The sequence below is a fragment of the Stegodyphus dumicola genome, chromosome 5 (genome assembly GCF_044657685.1).
Source record: "Stegodyphus dumicola isolate Sdum_Otavi_A_Nest chromosome 5, ASM4465768v1".
Lineage (NCBI taxonomy): Eukaryota > Metazoa > Arthropoda > Arachnida > Araneae > Eresidae > Stegodyphus > Stegodyphus dumicola.
The window spans coordinates 162,304,508-162,329,386 of record NC_140772.1 but is presented as its reverse complement, the minus strand read 5'-3'; the positions used below and the strand labels follow the sequence as shown (position 1 = coordinate 162,329,386).

At 31.4% G+C, this 24,879-nt stretch overlaps 2 protein-coding genes across 11 annotated transcripts in view; one reads left to right on the top strand and one right to left on the bottom strand.

Annotated features, from left to right (window-relative positions):
• Positions 1 to 13,827, top strand: part of by (focal adhesion protein tensin) — a 699,237-nt gene extending 685,410 nt beyond the window's left edge. For all 8 annotated transcript variants that reach the window (XM_085817318.1, XM_085817317.1, XM_085817321.1 and 5 more), the window contains 5 exons: positions 225 to 302; positions 8,718 to 8,780; positions 11,732 to 11,900; positions 12,148 to 12,258; positions 12,344 to 13,827. In XM_085817318.1, the coding sequence (XP_085673444.1) occupies positions 225 to 302; positions 8,718 to 8,780; positions 11,732 to 11,900; positions 12,148 to 12,258; positions 12,344 to 12,503 (581 nt within the window). In that variant the 3' untranslated portion in view covers positions 12,504 to 13,827. The remainder of the gene's footprint in view (positions 1 to 224; positions 303 to 8,717; positions 8,781 to 11,731; positions 11,901 to 12,147; positions 12,259 to 12,343) is intronic.
• A 340-nt stretch (positions 13,828 to 14,167) lies between these two features.
• The window catches only part of LOC118184865 (EF-hand domain-containing family member B-like), a 94,770-nt gene continuing 84,058 nt past the window's right edge, over positions 14,168 to 24,879 (bottom strand). For 2 of the 3 annotated variants that reach the window (XM_085817323.1, XM_085817322.1), the window contains exons 9-10: positions 22,719 to 22,825; positions 14,168 to 19,005 (exon numbers count right to left, since the gene is read on the bottom strand). In XM_085817323.1, coding sequence (XP_085673449.1) covers positions 18,900 to 19,005; positions 22,719 to 22,825 — 213 coding nt within the window. In that variant the 3' untranslated portion in view covers positions 14,168 to 18,899. The remainder of the gene's footprint in view (positions 19,006 to 22,718; positions 22,826 to 24,879) is intronic. The other variant, XM_085817324.1, reaches the window with a different exon arrangement.

The window sequence follows — 24,879 nt, the reverse complement described above, 5'->3', positions numbered from 1 at the left end:
GGAATTATATATTTTTTCATAGATTTTGATACTTGCACTTGATTTGCATATGCTTTCAGAATTTAAATGATACTGTAGATTAGTTCGCAGCAATAATTAATCATGTATTTGTAATTCAATTTTATTTAACATTTAATTAACTTTAAGTTTGCTTTTTACGAATAGAGAATGTTTGTTAAATTTAAATTGTAAATAATATATTTTAATGTGTACTCGCTTTTCAGGAAGCCTGTCTGCTTTAGTTTACCAGCATTCAATCACACCATTAGCTTTGCCTTGCAAGTTGGTGCTTCCTGAGGAAGGTAAGATTTCATGCATTCCATGAACAGTAAGCAGTTAAAATGGTTATACTCAAGCATTTAAAGTTCCAAATTATAGTTTTAGACAGAAAACTCACCTGAAAATTTATATATTAAAGTGATCATATCAATAATGTTTTAGAAAGATTTTTCTTTAAGAAACTCTGCTGAAAATTTGGTGGGGGAATTTAGGCCTAAAGATGACAGTATGCAGTAGTAATTTTATACTTAAATTACTAAAAGAATAGATATAATTCATCTAAAATCTTCGTATTACACATAGAAATTGACTCATGCTTTGTATTTCTTTCCTCAAACATCAGTCTGTATATTTTATATAATGAAATAAAATTATAAGTGCTGTATATCAATTTGACAGGTAAAACTCATCTACAGTGTATTGAATGCAGTAACTTATAACGGTTGAATCACAATTTTACGAACCTTCAGTTTACGAATTGCTCATTTTTATAAAGTATCTCGCTGGCCCTGAAAAGTATCCCATTAAATTAATGCTGATTTTCCCTCCAATTTGTGAATTGAATTTATATTCTGTCTTTTCTTCATATGAACTGTAGTTCGCCGTTATTTTATTATTTATCTTTGAATGCAAATATTCAGATGAGAAGACACAAAATTTTCTGGAATTGATTAGACTTTACTCTGCGGTCAAAGTTTGGTGAGTTCATAGGTTATGAGCAAAGCCCAGATTTTTTATTTGAATTTTGGTTTTTTTTAATACTGTTTTCCTCTTTTATAGTTTTTAAGGCATTTTTTGGCAATTTCAAGTCATTTGTAATTCATATTATAGTAACCAAACTGAAAGCGAAGTTACTTGCAAAATAACATAGTCTCAACTCTTGCGAACTCATTTTTTGTGCATATTCACTTCCATAGGATTATATGCAGAGGGGGGAGGGGAAGTGGCAAATGACCTTGGATCTTTCTTTCTTTTCTTTAGGAATGCCATGAACACAAAAGATGTTTGCTGACCATACTTTTTGGCCTAACGATTCTTCCGCTTTGAAAGTACCAATGAAACGAGTTGTGTATCTTTAAAGAAAATTTTCTCCCTATTTTGTTTGCATCTTTTTGCAAAGGGCTGAAACAGAAAATCTTGCTTCACATATAAGATTTAAAATAGAGCTTTCAAATCTTTGAAGTTCTAAGGTTTTTCATATGGGTTTATACACAAACATATCTACTGTCCCCCCCACCTATGTTCATTGCTGTCAAAATTCTGAAAGACATACTGAACATGATATTTACTGTTATGAATATATGTTATAATATATATTGGTATGAATTTCTAACATTAAAATTTAATTTTGGTCCTTTTTTTAAATTCAGATGGAAAGAGGGTTGATGATACGATGAAAGGGTGTGCATGCATTATGTAATTAAATAATCTAAGTAACTGATAGAGAAAAATGATTGTCTTATCAGGACGGTTATTCTACGCTACGAGAGTCAACAGCAAGTTGTGGGCCACTAGATGTCGCTACTAGTAAAAAACAGGTCTGCCTGACAGCCTATATTCTCTGAGTACAGAAGTTGTCGAAAGCGCGTGAAAAAGTGTTGCCGCGTCGTCAATCAGGGTTGTGCAGTTGACGTACTAAGTAGACAATGGCTTTGTATGTGTTTTCGCTGCTGATTTTTTCATATTTAAACGAAGAATACGGTTGTAGATCTCTGAATCGGTGGCGAAAATTTATAGTTATTTTAATTTGCGATGAAATGAGAGAGTATTTGGAGCCACATTCAGAAAACAAGAACGCAATTTCTACTGAAAGAAAGGTTATACTATTCCTGAAATTATAGATATAAATTGTAATTGTATGCTTTAAAAATATAGAAGATAATAAGTTTATCAAGCACATAAACTTTCTTCATTTAATACAAATATAGACATCCGATAAGCTTCTACTCGATTTATGTACAGCAAGAATTACGTTTACTTTAAAATCTAACAGTTGAATACCTTACGAATAATACTGTGAGCACAAAAAGGAATGTCGTTCATTATTATGCGAAATTTACACTACTGTAAAATAAAATTAAAAAAAAAAAATTATAAAACTATAAAATAGCTTTATAATATCTTTTTCAGTAGCTGTACTACTACTAGTGTGATACTTTTAAAAATAAATTTTAGCCCAGAGGGGCTATTAATTTCGTTTTTCCATTTTGTGGCGTTTCACTTTTCCACACTTGGTGGCAATGATTATATTTAAAGAAATTAAATAATGAGGAATCTGCAGAATGTATGAATGTTTCTCGCCCTGTGATAAAACAATGGTACCTAGAGCCATGAAATTCTGAATAATGTAATCCTCCATCCTAATATAGGCATCTGGAGGCCCAAATTTGGAACTGAGAATTTTGTTTTATCTATTTCATATTTTGTAAAACATTTATGAGTTTTTGATTAAGAAACCCAATGATTTCAAAGCGAGCAATGGCAACATTGTACGGAAGAAAACATTTTCATCTCTAGCGCGGGAGACTATGTATCGGAAATTCTAAAGATATGCTTTTTTTAAATTATATGATATTGCTGTTGAATTGAATTTTATGGTTTAAGTGCGAAAAAAAATTATATTTAATAAATAAAGATAACACGCAAAATGTTAAAAAAATGGCCCTTTGGAAGTCTGAATATAAAATCTGAAGGCTTTCATATTTATTTATTTATTTTTTGGTGTGTGTGTGTGTGTAATTTTATTGCGTTTTAAAACTGGTTTCTAAGTGAGACTTTCTAAGAGGAACTGGCTCGTATACAAGTTACACATGTGGAAAGATACGAAAACACCGGCCGGCTCGTTCCCAGGATTCAAACCTCGGACCAAACTACCTGCGTTCAGCCACTCTACTGCTAGGCGGCTGGTGGGCTTGTTAGCAGAATTATACTGCATTATTATTGTATTATGCTATAAAGTAACAATGTTATAAGACTGAGGGTTTGTTCATGGAATAGTACTTTTGTAACCTATTATAGTATTAAAAAATAATTGTTTCTTTGCAAATTAAAAAAAAATATATTGTTCATAGCATTCTCATTTTTATATTGTAAAAGAGATATTGATTATTAGTAGTATTCTATTTAAAATGTGTCGAAATGCTGATTTGACAAGGACTTCCAACTGCAGGAGACCTACACTGATTATTTTTACTTTAGTACTTGCACTGTGAAAATATTACTATCTTTTAATTATTTTCACAGAATAAAATCTTTTCAGAAGGAAGAATATTTAAACTGAGCAGTTCTTATATATATAAAAAATTCAAATAACAGCAATGTAATATTAAAAAAAAAGGTATTAGTAATTGTGTGACAAAAATTGCAAAACGAATTAATCACACATACAGGATAGATTAGTTTAATTTTGGTTATATATTTTATATTGAAAAAATATTTTCTTTCATGTTAATTATAGAATAAATTATTTAAAATAAAGCATTTTGATGCATGTGTGATAGTTGAACGCAGCAGCAATCGGCCATACTGTAATAGCGAATGAATTTTATTTCTTTTCCTGAAAGAAATAATTTTCATAGAAAAAGAAAATTTAAAAAAAAGGGGGGAAGAAATATTAAGAAAGAAATAATTTCTTTCTAATTTCTTATTTAAAGAAATATTTTTCCAATAGTAACTATAAAATAAATTGCGGGAAAACAGTTTTAATGTAAGCATGGGGGGGGAACTTAATGATTAAAATTGTTTATTTCTAAAAGGGTTTGAAGTAAGCTTAATTCATTTACTTTTATCTATTTAACGTTGCTTTCGTGGTATCCCATATCACTCTTTATTTCTTAGCTCTAAATTCCTGCGTTATGTTTCCCCTTAAAAAACGGAATTTTCCTTCACATAACGCAGCAGAATATGCTGCTGTGTTATGTGAAGGAAAATGTTGGTCATAATATTGTTTTGTGCAATTTTTTCGAACTACAAATGCAGTGTGTGAGTTAAAGCGTTATCACATTAGCTGTTTTTTGCCAGAACAAAATGTTTGCAGCAACAGTTCTGAGAAATGGCCTTTGGCGAAATAGGGTTACCATCTTCAATTGGTAAACAGGCTGAAAGCCAAACAAGAATCAGTTATCGCTCATATTGGCGAAAGTGACGTTTCCTTTCAAGTGACATTCGCTTCTTCGTGTTGTTTTGTACCGCTCACATGCTTTTCGTTTTAAACTTTATTGTTAGTAATGGAAGATAATAGAAAGGTGATTGCTATCAAGTTAATCACTTTGATTTCCATTCTGGCACTTCATGTAACAGATAAACACACTTCTGGTTATAGCAATCAATTACATCAGTAATAGCCAAATTCTGTATACACTAAGAATAGTTTAAAAATATGTGCTGGATAAGTCTATCACACATCGCTTATGTGTATTTTCTGTTGTCTGCATTTCAATGAAAATTTGATGGCTCACTGGAAAATTTGTGACCTGGTGAAAGTATTTTCTGACTAACTTTATGGCTCATAATTACTGTTCTGTCCATTCAAACAAACAGACAAAAAAAAAAAAAAAAAAAAAAAAAAAAGACCTTCTATGACAAAAATCTATATGGCTGATATTTACCTCCTCAAAGCCAGCAGATACTATTCAGCAAAATGAAGATCAAATAAAGCATATGAATACATGAGTAATCAAACATGTGCGAGTTGTTTACTGTCCCATAGAACACTCGGTAATATACCTAAAACACATTAATTATACAAACTCTAGAAATTAGGTGTTCACATCATGAGTTTGTTTTATGGTTTGATTTATTGAGATTACAGCGAAGCACACTAGAGCTATCTGCCTAAGGGAAGGGATGCCTTCGTGGAGGACTTTCTAAGGGAAACTGGCTCGTATACACGTTACACATGGAGAAAACCACGAAAGCGCCATGCAGCCAGCCCGTTCGCGTGATTCGAACCTCGGACCGAACTACCAGTGTTCAGCGACTTTACCGCTCGGCCGCTGGTGGGCTCAGTTTGTTTTATGTGATTACCGCAAAGCATCGAGAGATCTCTTTGTAGAAGATTTTTTAAACCTGGCTCGTATACCAGTTACAAATGGGGCAAACCAAGGAAACGTCATGTAGCCAGCCCGTTCGCGGCATTCTAACCTGAGACAGAACTACCAGTGTTCAACAACGCTTCGGCCACTAGTAGGCCCGTGCACTTAATTGGAAAGTGCAATTCATTATGTAAACAGACATGAAGGTGATAATCATTTGTGCACTGTTTTAAGTAATCAAATGTTATAAATGCACAGCTGTTACATTTCTTATTATTTATTAGTCATGTTTTTATTATGTAGATCATACGTATGATATAATTATGAATTTACCCAATAACAAAATGTGTACACTCTTTAGTACTCAAATACTCATCAATTATTTTTCAACTGATTATTACATACCCATAATAATTTGCAAAGAACTGATAACTATAGTTGCTGCCAATTACATAATCGTTATCTGAATTAAAAGCAACTTCAAATAAACTTCTTGGCAATGTTCATTTTTGTATTCATACATACATATATATATATATACACATCTAATAAGTCATATATTTACATACAGATAGAAAGATGCGATGGTTTAGAAGTTGTTAATATATATTTATTAGTATTAATGTAATGAATAAGATTTATATTAATGAATGTATATACAAATGTTTTTCATCATGCATAATAATAAATCCATAAATTTCCAATGTTTCAATATGTAGCATTTACAATAAAAGTATAGTTTCTAATGTATTTATAATCCAAAAAGTATTTCATTAATAACATGAAAATAATAGACAAATTTAATGAGTATTCTTATTATTACATAAGCTATGCTTTTCTTTTTTTATACATCTTTTATGCTGTTTAAAATGTATCACTGATTATGCAATTAACAATTTCAAAGATAAGTAATTAGGAGAAAAGCCGCGCATATACAAACGGATTTTAAAAAATTATTCAACTTAAATTTAAGAAATAAAATTCTATTATATAACAGTGATAATACACGATCAGCACGAAATACGACAAATTTGGCGACGAACAATTTGTAAACAAATCCGAACTGCAAGAACGTCGTAAAATACTGTCAACTCTGAAATTTCCACGAATATATAATTATTTAAAAAATGACTCAGGCAGTTGTATTACAACAAAACAGCAATAATTAAATCGGCCTCTATTTCCACCGTCCATCACTTCACAGTGAGAGCCATCGCCATATTGAAAGTTACCCGTGATCCTTCAGAAGCTGACCTTTTGTCTGATTGGTTGAACGTTCGAGGAACACGTCTCCAGCCGGAACATTTTGGGAAAGTTTTCAAATGTTGCTCGTAGCCGGAACAGGTTCCTCCTAGCTAGACGAAACATTTCTTGGAAGCCTGCCGCTTAAAGCCGTGCTACTAGAATCTCGTTTCTTGGAATTGTCCCGGGTAAGCGCGCGCGTCTATAGAAGTGATAGATATCCCGTGATCGTAGAATAGGCGTCCAGATTATGCCATCTAAAACATCAGTTCTTAAAATAAATTTAATGCAGCTGTAAAAGAAGCAAAGTAACAAATAAAATTACTTGTGAACTGGTACTGCAACTGAATTCTGTTCTGAAATGTTTTCCTGTTGAAGCTTTAAATCCTGTTCCAGATATCATATAGAAAAGAAATTTTTACCCATTGTCTTGACACATGTAGGAACATGCAGGATTGAATATTTTGGGATATACATTAAAAATTTCATTTCCGTTTAACCACTAAGATATATAGTAATGAATGACATATTCACACTTTAATTTAGATGATTGATTAATTTTAAGTTAATTTAGATGATTTTGATGATGCACACTTATTTTTCCCAAGTCAGATAATAATAATAATTAAAAGTTTCATAAGATAATGTAGAATTAGAGCTTGTAATTTACTTGTCTGCGGCAGATCTTGATTAATTTTACTGTCATATTAGTATTACTTCTTACATCATGTATTTTATTAAGATGAATAATAAAGTCTTGATTCTAAATCTTTTGTGTGGCCATCACTCATTATCCAGGTGATCATAAACATTTACTAAAAAATCTGTGAGAAAATATAATATGTATAATATTGCGCTGATTTGTGAATCGTGTTGTGCTGAAAATTGTTTGGAATAAAACTAAACATGAACTATAAAAATATTAATGTGAAATTGCAAGCAGAAAATCATATCTAGAGTGACAAATTAATATGTAATGAGTGTGCATGCTAATTTAACATATTCACTGCCAGAGTAGGTATCTGAAGCTTATCGTACCATGCCTTGGCATGGTACAGTCAAAAGTCTTTAATCCGGACTCGTCGGGACTTCGGCGATTCCGGATTATTGATTTTTCCGGATTTAGATCATCAGTTTAAATCTGGTAAGGTGGCATGCAGAAATTATAAAATTAAAAATATGAAACCGTAATTTATAAAATAATGAGTAATTATGATCTAAAGGGTATCAAAATTAACAAAAAAAAAAAAAAAAAAAAAAAGCTTAATATTTATTTGTTTACTTTATTAAACATTTCTTTCAACACGCGCATGCGTAAAGCGCATACATTACGCATAGCCGAAATTAGAAAATTGCAACCAGAAAACTATTTGATTTGTATTCGTGATATTTATAATGACGAGGAATTTGATTTAAATAATATCAAAGACGGAGTACATCGAGATAAAATACTACATTTAGTAAGGAATTATAAGCCGAATAAAATAAAAACATCTGCCCTGAAGATAAGGATAGTGTTGACAGATCAACTTCCAGTTCATTGCGTGCCGCGACGTCCCCCCCCCGCGCAGAACAGCGTGAAATTGATAAACAGATTTCGGAACGGTGAGATAAACAAAGGATATGTCTTTATCCATTTTTTGTAGCAATTCCACTTTTTGTTTGATGGACATCGAAACATACTTTCGTTTTGTAGATCCTTTGGGAGCTCCAGCATCGGAAATTCTATTTGACATAATCGAAAGTTCAAGCTTACTTTTATAAAATTGCTCTTACAGTCTGCAAAAAATAATAAGCCGGATCCAATTCGAAGATTAAGGAACAACGCAATCATCAACATTAACTGAAATAGATAATTAGATAATTTTAGCTTATACCGTCCGTTATACATTAAACGCGCACGCGAAAACGTATTTTGCGCGTGCTTCAACGCGGCGCATGCGCAGAAAGATTTTAGCTTTGAGGTCCGGATTATGGGTGTCCGAATAACGACTTTTGACTGTACAATATAACAATACGGCATGATACATGTGGCCATTAGATGATACTACTACATCAGGGCACTAGCAAGCGATCGGCAGTGAACATGCTAAAAATGTAGGTTTTATTAATTAAATTATATATTTAAGAAAGTTATTCATTTAGATCTGTCATTTCTTCCAGATCTAGTTGCTGGGCCTGAACCACAGAACACCAACAATGATACACTTCTAGCACAAGGAGCTGGTAAGACTGCATAATATTTAATGCTTTGTGATTATTAAAAATAGCGGCTCTACTCTTATATGCGCCCTAAGATCACCAAATGTGGCGATATTGGTTTTTGGCGCGATTCCGTGCTGTTGGATGGTTTGGTGAACGATGCTATTTATATGGCAACCCTTTTGACGTTGGAACTTAACTCTTTTGCTGCAGTGTCGTGCATGTTTTGAAATGGCCTATGTTGCAATGATAGACGTGGTGAGGTTTCAGTCACGTATTTTAGATTGTGTGGAAAGTAAATTTACTCGTAGTATTAAAAGGTACGATGTTGGAGTTGTGAATGAGTCTTTTGTTCATGGGTGTGTTTATGAGGATCAAAGTGTATTTTTGGAATTTCTGTGGTACTTTTAAAACGGAGTGCGAAATGCGGAGCTGCTTTGAAAACTTGGACGAAGAAGGGCATTTCTGATAGTTCTTGTGTGGATTTGCAGTCAAATGCTTGCTGGTAAAGTATGTGGCTGTCAGTGGAGTTTAAGATTTGGATCGTGGTTTTCGTGTAGTAAGTTAACTTTGGAGGAAGTATTTATCATTACTTTCAAAATTTTGAATCACGGAAAGACGTGATATAGCAAAATGGTGACACCTTTGTTCACAGATGTTGTGTGACGGGAGAAATTTTATTAACGAATGTATTATTATGCAATAATAATTATGGTAAGTGTATTTTATTTTGTAAAATGCATTCATTGTTCATTTTTTTTTTTTTTTTTTACTATGAATTTCTGTTCTTATTTTTGTTTTTGAATTGTTTGTAATTTTAGTTTATTTTGTTGATTTGTGCGCAATGCCTAGATTTTTTTTTTTAACTTTAAACAGGATACTGTGTACATGGTATTCTTTGAAATGTATTCTTGTTAATTTATTAAAGCAAGGTATGCGTAGTTCGTAGTCTAGATTGTGCAATTCGTAGATGTTTCTTAAAGTTAAAACATATTGCTGTGTACATTGATTCTTGTCAAATATTTTTGGTTAGAAACTTTACGTTTTTGCTATCTAAATTTTTTGTTTTGGATTTTTAGCTTAAATTGTGCATTCAAAACATGGAGACATTTTAGACTTAAAGTTAGAAATATAGACAAAAAATTTAAATAGTAATATGGCACCGTGGAGTCGCTGCATTTGGCGACTTGAGGGCGCATATAAGAGTAGTTCCAAAATAGCTTTTGAAATGATAAAAGTTTTCTTAAATGCCTTTTAGTTTACTGATTTGCAGTATGTGGTTGGATCTGTCATCTTATAAAAAAATTCTAAATATAGTCCAGCAGTGCATGTAACAAAAGTTTGGGACATTTTTTAAAAATGTATTCTAACCAAATGAGTACAAAATGACAAAGTACATCATTCTAAAGAGTGAAGTTGTGAGTTTTTTCAGTAGCACTCTCTTTTCAAACACTTTGTGTGGGAAGCATGTGTGATTTGACAAATGTCAATGCAATAAATATAGTTTATTGGATAACATGACCCAGCATGTTTTCTAAGAGTGTTATTTCTATAATTCTTTTGAATTAACCAAAGCATCATGTGGAAGAGATGGGACATACTATAGTACAAGATCCTATACATAACCCCATAAAAATTATAAGGGATGATATCTGGAGACTTAAAAGATCATTTTAGTATAACTTCTCCATCATGACCAGTCTAATGAGTGGGTAGCTGTGCTTTCAGATATGCCCTAATATAACAGTGAAAATGCAGGAAACTCATCTAACTGAAGGACAGAGTTCTCTGATTCAGCAGCAGTGACACTAATTAGTTCAGCAACATCTGAAGAAAGGACACTCTCCAGTTATATAGTTTATCCTTCAAAAAAGAAAGGCCCAGGAAGTTCCCATTTTTATTAAATACTGCCTGAAAAAATTATTAAATCACAAAAGCATCATTTTTAATGCAATGCACAACAAAACTGAAATTGCTGGGTCTTTGGGGATCTTAAATGCGACTAAATTTTAGCCTGATACGGCTTCTCCGAGTTGTAGTTTCATTATGTCATGTGATTCTTCAAATGCATGGCTATTCCAAATTGAATGTTTAATGATTGAGTGATGTGTAAGAAATGGCATTTTATGCAAAGTAAGTCCTTCTTGAAGATGGACATATGTCTAATAGAAACCTACAGAATATTGAAGCAGATTTACTATCTGGAATTTGTCTCATTTTTGGAGATTGTCAAGTATCTTTTGTGTTCCAGTAATTATCGAATAATCTACAAATTCCCAAATAAGAAGATTCAGAAATTAAAGCATTGAGATATTTTTGACATCAGGGACATTGTTTGTCTTCAGTATCTACTTTGACTAAAGTGCAATACCTGGAACTGAATAATGTACTATAGGGGATATGTGGTTTAAAAATTCGTTACCAAATCAGAAATTCTTTACTTTTCCACATTTATTGTATTCTTCTGACTTAAAATGAAAAGTTTCTGTTTTCTGAGCTCCTAGGTTAACTTGAGAGTCAACATTCCAGTTACAAGAACAAGTGGAAGAGCCAAAAAAGAAAACGCCAGTTGAACTGAAATCTGTTTCAAAGAATGAGGTCCAACAGTAATCTGGTAGAAGCATAAATATTATCAGCACTGGTAGAAGTATATTTTTATAGAAAGATTTTACTTTAATAGCATCTGTGTTTCAACATTATGAAACTTAGGACACAGGTCTCTATATTCTCACATAGCATAGTATTTAAACTGAATACTTATTTGTTCCTAAAAGTGTCATTGTGCTGCATTAACTCTTAGTGTTTATTGGATTTTTGCATTAGTAAAAATTGATATGTAAAATTACTTATCATTGTTAATAATTAATTGTTTTTATATCTCTTAGTGTTTATTGGGTTTTGCATTAGTAAAAAAATTATCACTTGTAAAATTACTTATTTATCATTATTAATAATTGTTTCATCTTTTTGAACAGCTTGCAGTGTCCTTTACTTAAACAGTGTTGAGATGGAATCTCTCACAGGGCCACAAGCAGTAAAGAAAGCTTTGACTGAAACCTTAGCTGTGAAGCCTTTACCTACAGCAGTTCCTGTACATTTTAAAGTTTCTGAGCAAGGAATTACATTAACAGATAATACAAGAAAGTAAGTATACAAACAAACATTAATTGAAACAAATTAAACTCTAAATTTAGTGGTCAGTATGGGTATTTTGCTAATTTTGTTATTGCGTAGAAAATTCAGGATCATTTTTAAGTTCATGAAGTACCTATCAGCTATTAAAACTTCTAAAAGTGGATATACAGAAATCAGAACTTCATAAATACTTAAACTGTATATGAAAGCTAAAATTTATACAGACATTTACTATTATTATATTATGTATTCATAGGTTATTCTTCAGACGCCATTACCCAGTGAATACTATCAGTCATTGTGGATTAGATTTAGAAGACAGAAAATGGACTCAAACAAATGAAGATGGTGTCCCAATAAATACTTGGTAAGAAACTAAAACTAAATTTCTGAATTAACCATTTTAGCATCTGAGATAAAAAATTAATAACTTCTTTCCTCCTCATCTTCAGCCGTATGTTTGGATTTGTTGCTCGTAAACCTACTAGTTTGACTGACAACCAATGCCACCTTTTTGCCGAACTGGAACCTGAACAGCCAGCAAGTGCAATTGTCAATTTTGTAACCAAAGTCATGATGACTGGTTCTCAGCAGACATCTCAAATGGTTTGAATTAATATGCTGAATAAGTTCATTCTGCATTTGTGAAATAATATTTGGACATTTTTCAAAGCTATTTACAGGCTTTTGTAAAAGTTGATTGAATATAAATGCTTCGTAAGGCACAATTTTTAACCAGTGTTGCACAGGGAATTTATTAAGTATTCAGTTAATAAGGCTTATTATGATATGAACATGTACTAATTTTATTTTTAGTCAACTGTTTTGGGATGCTGCTTTATAAATAAATGTTAACACATTTAAACATCTTACTTTTCATGATGGCAGCTGTATCTGAAAATCACATTACTTTGTAGATAAAATGTATATTTAAATTTCTAAAATAAAAAGATTAAAAGTACATTAACAGTATTTTAAAAGTAAATATGCTGTATTTTTGTATTTCTAAGAGAATTAGCAAGACAATTTTTAAAATAGTATTTTGGACAAAAATTAATAAAAAATATATTTACTTAGAAGCATTAATGATTCAACAGTATTGGATAAGGAAAGAATTTCTTTGAAGGTTCAATCAGTTGTTGAAAATTCATTCATATTAATAATTCTGTACTTCCGTTTTCTAATTTTGTGTGAGAGTGAATTTTGTACATTTAAGAGCTTTTATGGCTACTGTCGTGCAGCAATTTGTGTGTTTTGGAAATTGAGATGTTTGAAAATATAGTTGGGGAGGGGAACAATTTGAACTGTACATTATCAGAGTTTTTTTATGTATGTTAGTTGTACAAAAAATAATATCAATAATTGTTACCAAATTGTAAATTATCAGTGATTTTCTGTACGTGTAATTTCATCAGAATTTGTAGTGAGGTCAGAGAAGTGAAAAATTAAAAGTAAATTTAGGGGGGGGGAATTTAAATAAGTAAATAAAGCAGCATGTAGTTTAGGGTGCGTATTTTCTCCCCTAAAAGTGTTTCTATAATTTAATTCATTTGAAACTTACCAAAAAATAAAATGCATCGTGTATTTTAATATATTTTGGTTCTGTTAATTAATTTTGTTTTTTATCTTTTGTTGTTTATCTAAAACATTCTTTGGTGTTGCAAAATTCTCGCCAAGTCATTTTTTTTTAAAACTGTTCATGAAAAAATTGTTTAAAAGGCAATGTCATCATTGTTGTTCAGGGTATTTGTTGAATGGAAAATTCTTTTTTGTCTGTAAGAATTTGATTGTGGTTAAATTTGAAGTTGCTTTCCTTGTATCTAACTGTATGTTGTTGATGGAAAATATTTTAGTGTCAACATTATCATTGTTATTCATTGAATCTAGTGTTTATTTTAAACATTTACTAATGACATTAAAAACTGCAGCTACTAAATATTTGTTCATTTAAAAAGAATTATGAGTAACAGTCTTATTTATGCATTAATCCATGTGAAAAACTGAAATCATTACCATTTTAGAAACAGATCAATTACAGCATTTAATTAATCTAAATTTTTATTGTATATTCCTAGTAGTAAATCTTCTCTGTAATATACTATATCATTCTCATTTAAAGATATTCCAGTGATAACAGTCTTTTATTAATTAAATTCTCCAAATTTTTTAAGAAATCTAATTAAAAGAAGTGTATCTTTTACTTTATGTTCTCTCTTACAGTATATTAAAATACAGATGGGGGGAAAGGTAATTAATGAATACAAGATATTACAGGATTTTAGTATTATTAAAATTTTATTCAAAACAAAATTTAAAATGGGCAAAAAAACTCATTTGAATATTTTAAACTAAATATATTCTAGATTTATAATAACATAAGAGAGCTGTTTAAATTTTTAAAAACTAATCCAGAGATCTAAATTTGGGTAAAAAAATGTATCAAAACTAGAAATACTGCAAGCACTATATTATCCATCCACGATTACACTTCATCATAAGTATTAATCTGAACAATCAGTTTGAAGAAAGAATGCGAGTATCTAAAGTTGAAAATGCAATTTTGCTTTTAAAAACTGGCTTTAAAAAAAAGTCAATTTACACAAACAGAAAAATTCCTGTCAGTTTAAATGAACTTTGTTAAAATAAAAGAAGTGCATTCAAAGAACGGAAGTTTTTACTTGCTTCCTTCCAAAAAAATGCAGTTTTAGTTTAATTATTCAATATTACTTTTTTCATAAAGTTTAATTATTCAGTATTATTCTTTTCATCAGAATGCTTATGCATGCATACCTTTACTATTAAGGTGATGCATACATAATACAAACTAGATTTAAAAAAACGTCCTAGTTCTTTTCATTTTTTAATGTTCGAGTTTTTAATGTCCACTTTAAGAAATCTTACTAAAATACTGTAAATAGTCATTAAATCAATATGCAGTAAATTATTTTATATGGCACATTCTAAGCTGACATATACGAATTATTAACCATTATGAACAATTTGGCCAGTGTGTTTATTCTGAATACATTTTGCAAACATTACTTTATACATATATTTGCAGCATAAGAAGAAATTCAAAATACAGGTTATTATTTTCTATTGATTTGAACACTTTGTTTAAACATGCTGGAAAATTAGACAAGAAAGTTTACACAACTTTAATTCAATGGTTGCATTTTATGTAATCAGACTGAGATAGGACAAAATATTTAGAAGTCTTTAATGAGCTTTAATTAAAATCCATTTTCATTATGTTTAGGCATTCTGCATTAAAAATCTGATAAAAGAATAAATTTATTAAAATATAAAAGTATTACTTGAAGGCATTTATTGAATGCAAGCAATACAATAAATGAAAATACCATAATACAATAAATGGAAATGTCCCTAAGGAAATGGATATCTTCATTGAGACTTTCTATAGGAAATTGTTTTGTATCCATATTACAAATGGGGAAAACCACAAAAATGCCAATGCAACCAGCCCCAATGCCATTTACTGAACAAATTCTTAAGAAGTATTATAAGTATATTTCAAATATCTGTTCATTAAGAGAATACTATGTCAGTTAAAAAAAGTATCTGATCTTTAGCTGGTAAAGACAGTTCATTGACAGAATCGTAGCTAGGGTTTTGAGCTCCTAAGGACAGCTGAAGATTTTGTGCCAAGAATGGAAATACATTTCATTCTAAAATTCCATAACATCAGTTTGCACCTCTTGGCTGCTGTGCCTGGGGGCAGATTCCCCCCCCCCCCACCTACACCTATTAATCATCCGAATATCTGAAAAAACTCCTCAGACTCCTTTGAAATGTGTATTCTTTAGAGTAAATCCTGGAGACATTTTTGTGAACAGAATACAGGTGAGGCTATTATGATGTATAAATCTTTTTATTATTAGTCTGGCCAATCCGACGTCCGGTTAATCCGGACCTCAAAGTCACAAACTTATGCGTTCGCTACGCATTCACATAAAGCGTTTACCCATGCGCGCTTCGATCGTGAAGAAAGTAACAGAGAATGTTATTGAAAACGAAAAAATTTCAATTGACAAGTTAGTCGGTATTCTCAACACAGCAATTACAAGACTTGAACAGTGGGACTTTGTAACTGAACAAGAAATTATGTTTGTTTACAGAATTAAAGAGAAAGTATTAGCAGAAAAAACGAAGCAACTTGAACAACTTACATTGAAAGAAATGTTTACTAAAGTAAACAAATAAATATTAAGCTTTTTTTTTTTTTTTTTTTTTTTGGTAAATTTTGATACACTTTAGATCATAATTGCTCTTTAGTTCATAAATTACAGTTTGATATTTTTAATAGTATAATTTCTGCATGCCCTCTTACCAGATTTAAATTGATGATCTATAATACGGAAAATCCCCTAATCCGTAATCACTGAAATCCCGACGAGTCTGGATTACGGACTTTGTACTGTATATGTCTAATTTGAGTCTATGTACAACTAGAAATCAAAAGGAGCTTTATTAGGAATCTAAAAACCATACAATTACTATATTTAACAAAAAAAGCATGAATTATCTGAGAAGAATACGTAGTGCAGCTACAAAGATTTTGCAGCCTACAGATCCAGTAATTTGCATTGCACAATATAGTAAATATATTCATTTAGTACTCTTTTGTAATGCTTTGGCCTTGTTTTACGTATTTACGATGCATCACTGCCTAGAAGTTGAAGAAAATGATTTAACTGGCTTTAAATTATGTTTTGTTAGTCTTAGGGATGGTGACTATTTCTAATTATAAAACTGTACCTATGAATCCACAACTCACCAGTTAGCACTAGTTCTCACAATGTAGCAGTTATAATCCCCATATGTCATTAAGTCCTTCAGGATTTTGCAGTACTTTCTAATCTTCTGCACCCCCACCAAAAAATCATGAACTTGTTGTCAGTTAACTTTTTACCAAGCTAACACATGAAAGGGAAGAGCCATTTACAAGATGATGGCATGCTAAGAACTGCATACAAGGGCAACCAATCAAAAAAAATTTTAAAAGTAAGAAACAACAAAAATAAAACACTTTTTCCAAGAAGTCCTTCCTTTTGTGCTGCTGATCTCCATATATACCCGGTGATCTGTATTTGCTTAAAAAAACAATGAGACTTTGATTGATACTTTTTGGCCACTGGCGACATCATGTGCTGCCACAGAATTATTTTGACAACATACTGCTTTACATCACGAATACATCTCAAATTTGTGCGAGACTTGTGGCATAATTGTTGGAGGCTTGATGAATTTCCTTTGCAGAAAGTTTTTGATGATAAAAGCTTGCTATATTTGTACAAAAGCCTGACATTCTACTAAATGCAACAAATGTTTGATTTTTGTCAAGGTTTTGGCAAAAGTGGTACTGTACTGCACTTCAGCCTTTCTCATTTTGCAGCAAATAAAAACACACAAGCATTCACTACACTACCTTGCACATAATCTAAGAGTGAAAAATTGCTACTTACTATCAGAAGAATTTTCTCAACAACAAAATAAGGTAATTTTCAGTTGGAGAAGTATTTATTTCGCAACAGTATAAAGGTGATCTGCGATTCAATTCACCTATAGATGGCGCTTTCACACATTAATGTGGAGGATAAAAACCAGTATTTTGATTTGTGATCTGACTTCATACACTCAAAAATGGAGTTGCTTAGCTTTTCTGAAACTTTTCATTTTGTTCAAGGAGGCGTAAATTCTCGGTGTTTTACTAAAGCAGAGAGAATTTTAAAAAGCGGATTATTTGGTTATGCACGGAATTTTACTTGAAAAATCCAGTTTACAAATTTTGGCTTCCTATTTAAACCGTCCTGATCGCATGAAATCAAAGGACATTAAAAAAAATTCTTGTTCATGTAAAGGAAGAACTGCTTGCTGTTGTAGGAAATTGAGTCACTGTTTTATTGTATTGCGACAGGTAGCTGATTTTAACATTCACTGATTGTAAACAAATGATTTCATATGTGTTTAACTTGGGATTTCCAGAAAATCTGTGCAGTCAAAAGTGCCTTTTTCCCCCCCCCCATAAAAATGTTATTGAATCATTATATACTAAAAATATATTGATCTATTATATTCGTCTATTGTACTTATATCTATTATATACATAATAGTACTAATTGTCAGATGCAATTTTGAGAATATCAACAAGCAAAGCACTTAAAAAAAAAGACACTTGTAATAGAAATATTAGTATTGTATATGTATTATAGAAAATACATGCAATGAATAATATCGTGACCAAACATTAAAAAAAGTACCTACCCCTCAGTACTTGAGAAAGCAATCCCGACACATAACATGTAGTTAACTTTTGATTACATGATATTACAAGCATTTTCTTTAGATTTGTCCTACAAGTGGTAAAAACGACTGAACACATAATGCCCACAACAGTAAAAAATAAACGTTTAATTACTTTTTGATCACAACACGTTTCACAAACTACGTAGTATTGTCAAATGTAAATACCGATTTTTAATGTTTCCACCTTTTAGCCACTAGGTGGCGTATCAGAGCGCTGGAATCGCGGATAATCAGTTAAGTATGGTAGCTTGCTTCAGTCGAAGAATATGTATTGTTAAGAAGGAAAGCTTCACAGCAGCAGGAGTGGCTCCCTCCAAACGAAAAGGAACACAACTGCGCATGCATGAAATATCTGTCGCCAAAAAGCGCCAAAGCTTGAAGCTGATATGGAAGTTCAAAGAGGGTTTGATGGTCACGCTTATCAAGAGTATTAAAGCTGTGTAACTCAATTTTTTCCCCTACATATTGACAGATATAAAACAGACATCAAAGTGCGATATGGATAATACAAGTTCAACTAGTAAAACAAAAAAGCATGAAAATTCGAGTTTAAATTATCACGAAAAGTCAAAGAACGATTCCATCTTAACCCGTCTTCCTCAATTTCCTGTACACGTGGCAGAGATGAAAAATCTCAGCCAGGTACATCACAAAGCGGGAAATTCTTGCCAACAGGTTCCGTTACCAAATCCCTTGACGAATTGTCCCTCTTGCGTAGAAGACAAACTGGTTTACATTACGTCTATGGAGCCTTTCCTTCTTTACATACACTTTCTTTGCTTCAGTGCTGCAATAAGAAACTTCTTGTCAATTTTCTTTTATCTCAACTGAAGATTAATCCTAAAATATTTGAATGATAAAAATATACAGAGAGAATTTTAAAAAGGAACGAATTTTAAATGTTATCCAAATTAATATAAAAATACAATCACTTATTCATTTATGTAATTGGTACAAAAATACGCATCCATGAAATTTATTATTACTTTTATAATATTTTAGTTTTTATACAACTACTGGAAAAAAGTGGCAGATTGGTTTTCAAAGTATCATATTTTTTCTCTAATCTGGCATCTGAGCTAAAATGTTTGCCCAGGCCTGTTTAGTAAGAGTGGTGGCTGTTTTACTGCATGAAATCAAAAAATGACTACAAATGGCATGCATCACAAATGATGAAATAATATATTAAATTATCCACATAGGATTTTAGTAATCGTACATTTTATTTGTTTTCACAGATATAACTAAAATAACTGCAAATTTGTAAACCAGTTCTTGAAACACATTACCATTTAGTTAAAAGAGTTTTTCTCACCATTTAGTTACAAGAGAACATAAAAATCAGCTGTTAGCTTTGAGTTCTGGCCAGTATTAAACAGATGAATGGCCACAGTACTTCATGTTCATAAGAGAACTGAAACATTGTAAACTGATTTGGTAGGAATACATTAAAAAAGCAGGAGTCTCCCACCTCAACTTGGAGAATTGGCATCTCTAGGATAAAGGTTCCAACACTAACATATGAATCATAATTTGCTAGTTTTTGCATTCTTAGGAAAATGTAAGTGCAGATATATTTCAAATGCATTTCCCATATTTCATTTCATTTCATTATCATGAAAGCTTTCAGTAGGAGCAAGATAAAGCATGGTATTTATGGTTGAATTAAGTAATAAAAATGTGTCAGAAAATTGACATTTGCACTGTCTTATTGTGAATAAAATGGAAAATATACAAATAATTTCCTTCTTGTTAAAGCTGAAATTTTATGTTTTAATTTCTGTTTTTAACAATATCTTGAGTTTGACGATTGCTTAAATGTAGTATTTATTACATAAGGACATCACAAAATGGACATTATCACAAATGGACACAGCATTATCACAAAATGGACAAATTTACCAGTTCAAAAACCTTTTTTTTTTTTTTTTTTTTTTTTTTTTAAATTTTACAAATAGTCATAATTTTTCCTTACCCAAAGTAGGAAAAATTACACGTTTCAGAGGAATGAAAAAAAAAAAGTTGTACTATTAAAAAATCAAAGCATAAACACCATGCACACTCATATACATCCTATCAATAAAGGAGGTAATCATAATGTTTTTCATTCACACCATAACAGTATATTTATAGATGCATACTTGCCAACCTATGACACTCAAAAATCAGGAGATTTTTCACAATGTTAAAAAGACTTTTTAAATAATGAAAATATAGTTTTTAATAATGAATTAACTTTAAATAGTAACTAATTCTTAAATGCAAGCAAGGCAAAAATACCTTACACATGAAAAACATTTTTATTACTTGCATCGTTTAAGAAAACGAAGGAAAAAAAAAACTTTAATCAGTTTTCGTACAAATGTTATAAACAGTGGCAGATTTTGCTTTCTTTAAGAAAGAAACTTCATAATTTTGTTCATAGCAATTGCCACGTAGGCCTGCTTTCGCTAATAAAAGTTTTTCTAATGTGTCATCACTAATTTTAGATCTAGATTTAAGTCCTCATTTTCGAAACAACACTGAAAATCCTCTCACACTCTGCATTACTATGGGGAACTGTCGAGATGGCCAACATAATTCTAGACAGTTCACTATATTTTAAAATTCCATCAGCATCTTTCAGTTTTCCAATTAAACTCCACTGGGTGTCAATCTTAGCTGATTTTATAACTTCATCCAAGTTTTCTAATTGTAAACTGCTGTTGGAAATGTTTCAATTTTTCCTTCCTTTTAGAACTTCTTTCAAGATAATAGTAAATATCAACAATGTGTTCATCCACATTTATTGCTAAAGAAGCTGCCCCTTTTTCAGCTGCTAAATTTAAGAGGTGACAGGTGCACCTCATAATCTGCAAATCTGAATTTTCCTTTCTTAAGATGCGTGCAACACCAGTCTCCAAGCCTACCAATACTGGTGCATTATTGGCACCAAGTGCTAAGCAATTATCCAGAGGGACTACATTTTCTTTTAAAGTTTTAATAATTAGCTGTGCTACAGTAAGTCAAATGTCCTTCTAAAGTGGGGACAGAAAGTAAACTGCACTTATTTTCTGAAGACTCTGGATTAAAAAAAAGAAACACTAATTGGATACAGTTTTGAAACAGTATTATTGCTTCCATCCGTAGAGAGGAGAACGGAGCTATTTTAATGCTATCAATAACTGAAGATTTATTTTTCAAATCCATTTCTTTAACAATTGCACCTGTTTTGGTTCTTGCACTTGAGTATTGCTTAGCGATTTCACTATCGGGAAACATTTTTCTAAATAAAGCTGCAGCATGATCCGATGCATTCAGTGGCAGGTTGTGCTCCAGTAAAAAGACAGAGAACAGACATTCTGCATTAATAACTTTTTGGTCCTTTGTTTCTGAAGAAAAATTTAATTTTTCGTTTTTTTTTTTTTTTTTTCAAAACAACTTATGTTGTCTTTGTGTTTTTGTGTACGCACATGTTTGAGAACATCCGCCCTTCCACCATGCGAAATAGAAAAATCGCAAATTTATTACATTTCCCTGAGGAAATAATGGAAGAAAAGTCACTGTGTACGATTTTTGAAATGTACACGAGTATTTCACCTTTCTCGCAGACATAACAAAAGATGATAATTTCTAAAACTATTTTCTGAAGGCACGTGTATTTGCGCACAACTAAGAACAAAATAAGCGAAATAACTGAAGAACATCCAAATAACAGCTTGCTTTGTCCTCGTTGGTTAACATATGTCAGGTGACACGCAGTGGAGCACGATATCCATTGGAGAATGATGTTTCTGGATACGTATATGCTCTCACTCACAAAGCAGAAGTTATCTAATTCGCAAGTTTTTGTTTTAGATATAATCTAGAGGAAATTCAATTGCTTTTAGGCATCCAAAATCACTCTTTTTTTTGTTCATATAACAAAATATTAAGCCAAGTTCCATAAAAATCGTGAGAAATTTAAAGAATAAGAAAAAGTCAGGAGAAATATATTGTAAATCGGGTTGGCAGGAGAGCAGTAGAAAATCGGGAGTCTCCTCTCTAAATTGGGAGAGTTGGCAACTCTGTAGATGCTTTATTTAACTTTTGATAAGTTTTTTTTCGTTTAGATTTTGCTCTACTTAGTAAGAATAGCATTACACTAAGCAAAATAATAGACTGAAAAATATTATCACACAACTAGAAAGATTTTTATCTTTTATCCAGAGAAAAGATAAAAAGTTACATATCTTCATATTAAATTGGGATTATAAGTAGTGAACTTCTAATTTTAAGAAAGTGGGGAAGGAACTAGATATCTTCAAATATACCATCATGCTGTCTGTTGTTTTTTAACATTGTTTTATATATGAATGAACTTATTGCTTGTTTATACTACCACTGCTTTAATAGCGCACAAAGCTATCAGATAAAAAAGAAATAGTGAAGCAAATAAAAAATATATTTATTTAGTAGTTGAAAATAGTTTATACATATTAAAGCTTATTTTGTTTTAAGCACAAATATTTCAGTGCGTACCAAATTCGTCCAATACTAGCTTTGTCTTGCTGCTTGACAGCTTCCCAAACCAGTTCAAATATATTTTCATTAAATGATATTCCACTTCTGATAAGAATTTTCTTAATCTGTGAGAAAAACATTTTCTGTACTTAATATCAGTTAAGAATTCTATGCATTTTTATATGCTATTTATTACAAAATTTACTTAACCTTCACAAAACCTCCAAATTTTCATAAAATGTTTTATTTATCAAAATGAAACACTGAAAATGGATTTTTAGTGATGAACAGTTTACAGAAATCTGATGTGGACACCACATGACTTCCTTGTATGGCTTATTAAATTATACACATTTTTTGCTGCATTTTCATTTAAACTTATTTCCTTGAATTTCATTGGATATATATATTTTTATCCAACTAATTCACTTCTCACTTCACGGCAGAACAAAAATACATAAAAACTCAAAACATGTTCATTACAAATTGTAAAAAATACAGAAAAACAAATAATAAAAATCGTGTTAAAAAATTTTTTTCGTGATTAAAATTAGAGTGACTACACAAAAACAAGCACAAAGGCAGATTTTTCGGTGCACAAAACTAAAAGTTTGCTTTTGGTCCCACTTGGCAAAAAGACATTGAAAATGCAGAAACTTTCTTCATTCACTATTCTACCAAGTTTCAAATGCAAATAAATGGTGGTTCGTTCTTAACTCACCACTTAAACTTTTAAATTGTTGATAATTCTACAACTTTTGCATGCAGATTAACTTAAAGGCATAAAACCTTAACCGGAGCTTAAACACCACATAATTCAATCACTTTTAAAGTAAAAAATAGACACTTTACCAGCATATAAGTATTAAAAAAAAGTGAGCTCACTGATAAAGTCGGACGTAAAAAAAAAACTTCTGAATCCATTACACAATCCTTTTTAGCAAAAACAGCCCCTTTTCTGTCCGTGCATGCAGATGTTAAGCAAAAACATCGTTCAGATGGTTTCGAGAGTAACTGAAATAGATATTTTTGCTGAAATACGAGATCCCTCAAATTTTTGCGACTGCAATATTTTCTTTACTTTGTACAAATCGTGCAAAGAAGTAAAAATTGAAATACTATTAATACAGTCAAAAGTCGTTAATCCGAACTCTTCGGGACTTCGGCGATTCCGGATTATCGATTTTTTCGGATTATAGATCATCAGTTTAAATCTGGTAAGATGGCATGCAGAAATTACAAAATTAAAAATATGAAACCGTAATTTATGAAATAAAGAACAATTATGATCTAATGGATATCAAAATTTACAAAAAGAAAAAGCTTAATATTTTTTTGTTTACTTTATTAAACATTTCTTTCAATGTAAGTTGTTTAAGTTGCTTCGTTTCATGTGATAATACTTTCTCTTTAATTCTATTAAACAGACATAATTTCTTGTTTAGTTACAAAGTTCTGCTGTTGAAGTCCTATAATTGCTGTGTTGAGAATACCGACTAATTTGCCAATCGAAATTTTTTCGTTTTCAATAACCTCTGGGTCACTTTCTTCGCTATCGGAAGCGAATTATAATGATGAGGAACTTGATTTAAATCATATCAAAGACGGAGTACATCGAGATGAAATACTACATTTAGTAAGGAATTATAAGCCAAATAAAATAAAAACATCTGCCCTGAAGATAAGGACAGTGCTGACAGATCAACTTCCAAATCACTGCGCGCCGCGGCGTGAAATTGATAAACAGATTTCGGATTTCGAAACATACATTCACTTTGTAGATCCTTTACGTATTAATAAATATATATCGGAAATTCTATTTGACATAATCGAAAGTTCAAGCTTACTTTTATAAAATTGCTCTAACAGTCTGCAAAAAATAATAAGCTGGATCCAATTCGAAGATTAAGGAACAACGCAATCTGCAACATTAATTGAATTAGATAATTTTAGCTTTTTTTATACCGTCCGTTACACATTAAACGCGCATGCGCACACATATATTGTCAGCCGTAAAGGTCTTACGCGCACTCGTAAACGCCTATGCGCGTGCGTGAACGCGACGCATGCGCAGAAAGTTTGTAGCTTTGAGGTCCGGATTATAGATCATTTCGGATTATGGGTGTCCGAATTAACGACTTTTGACTGTATATAATTTTTGAATACTGTTAGCCCAGAA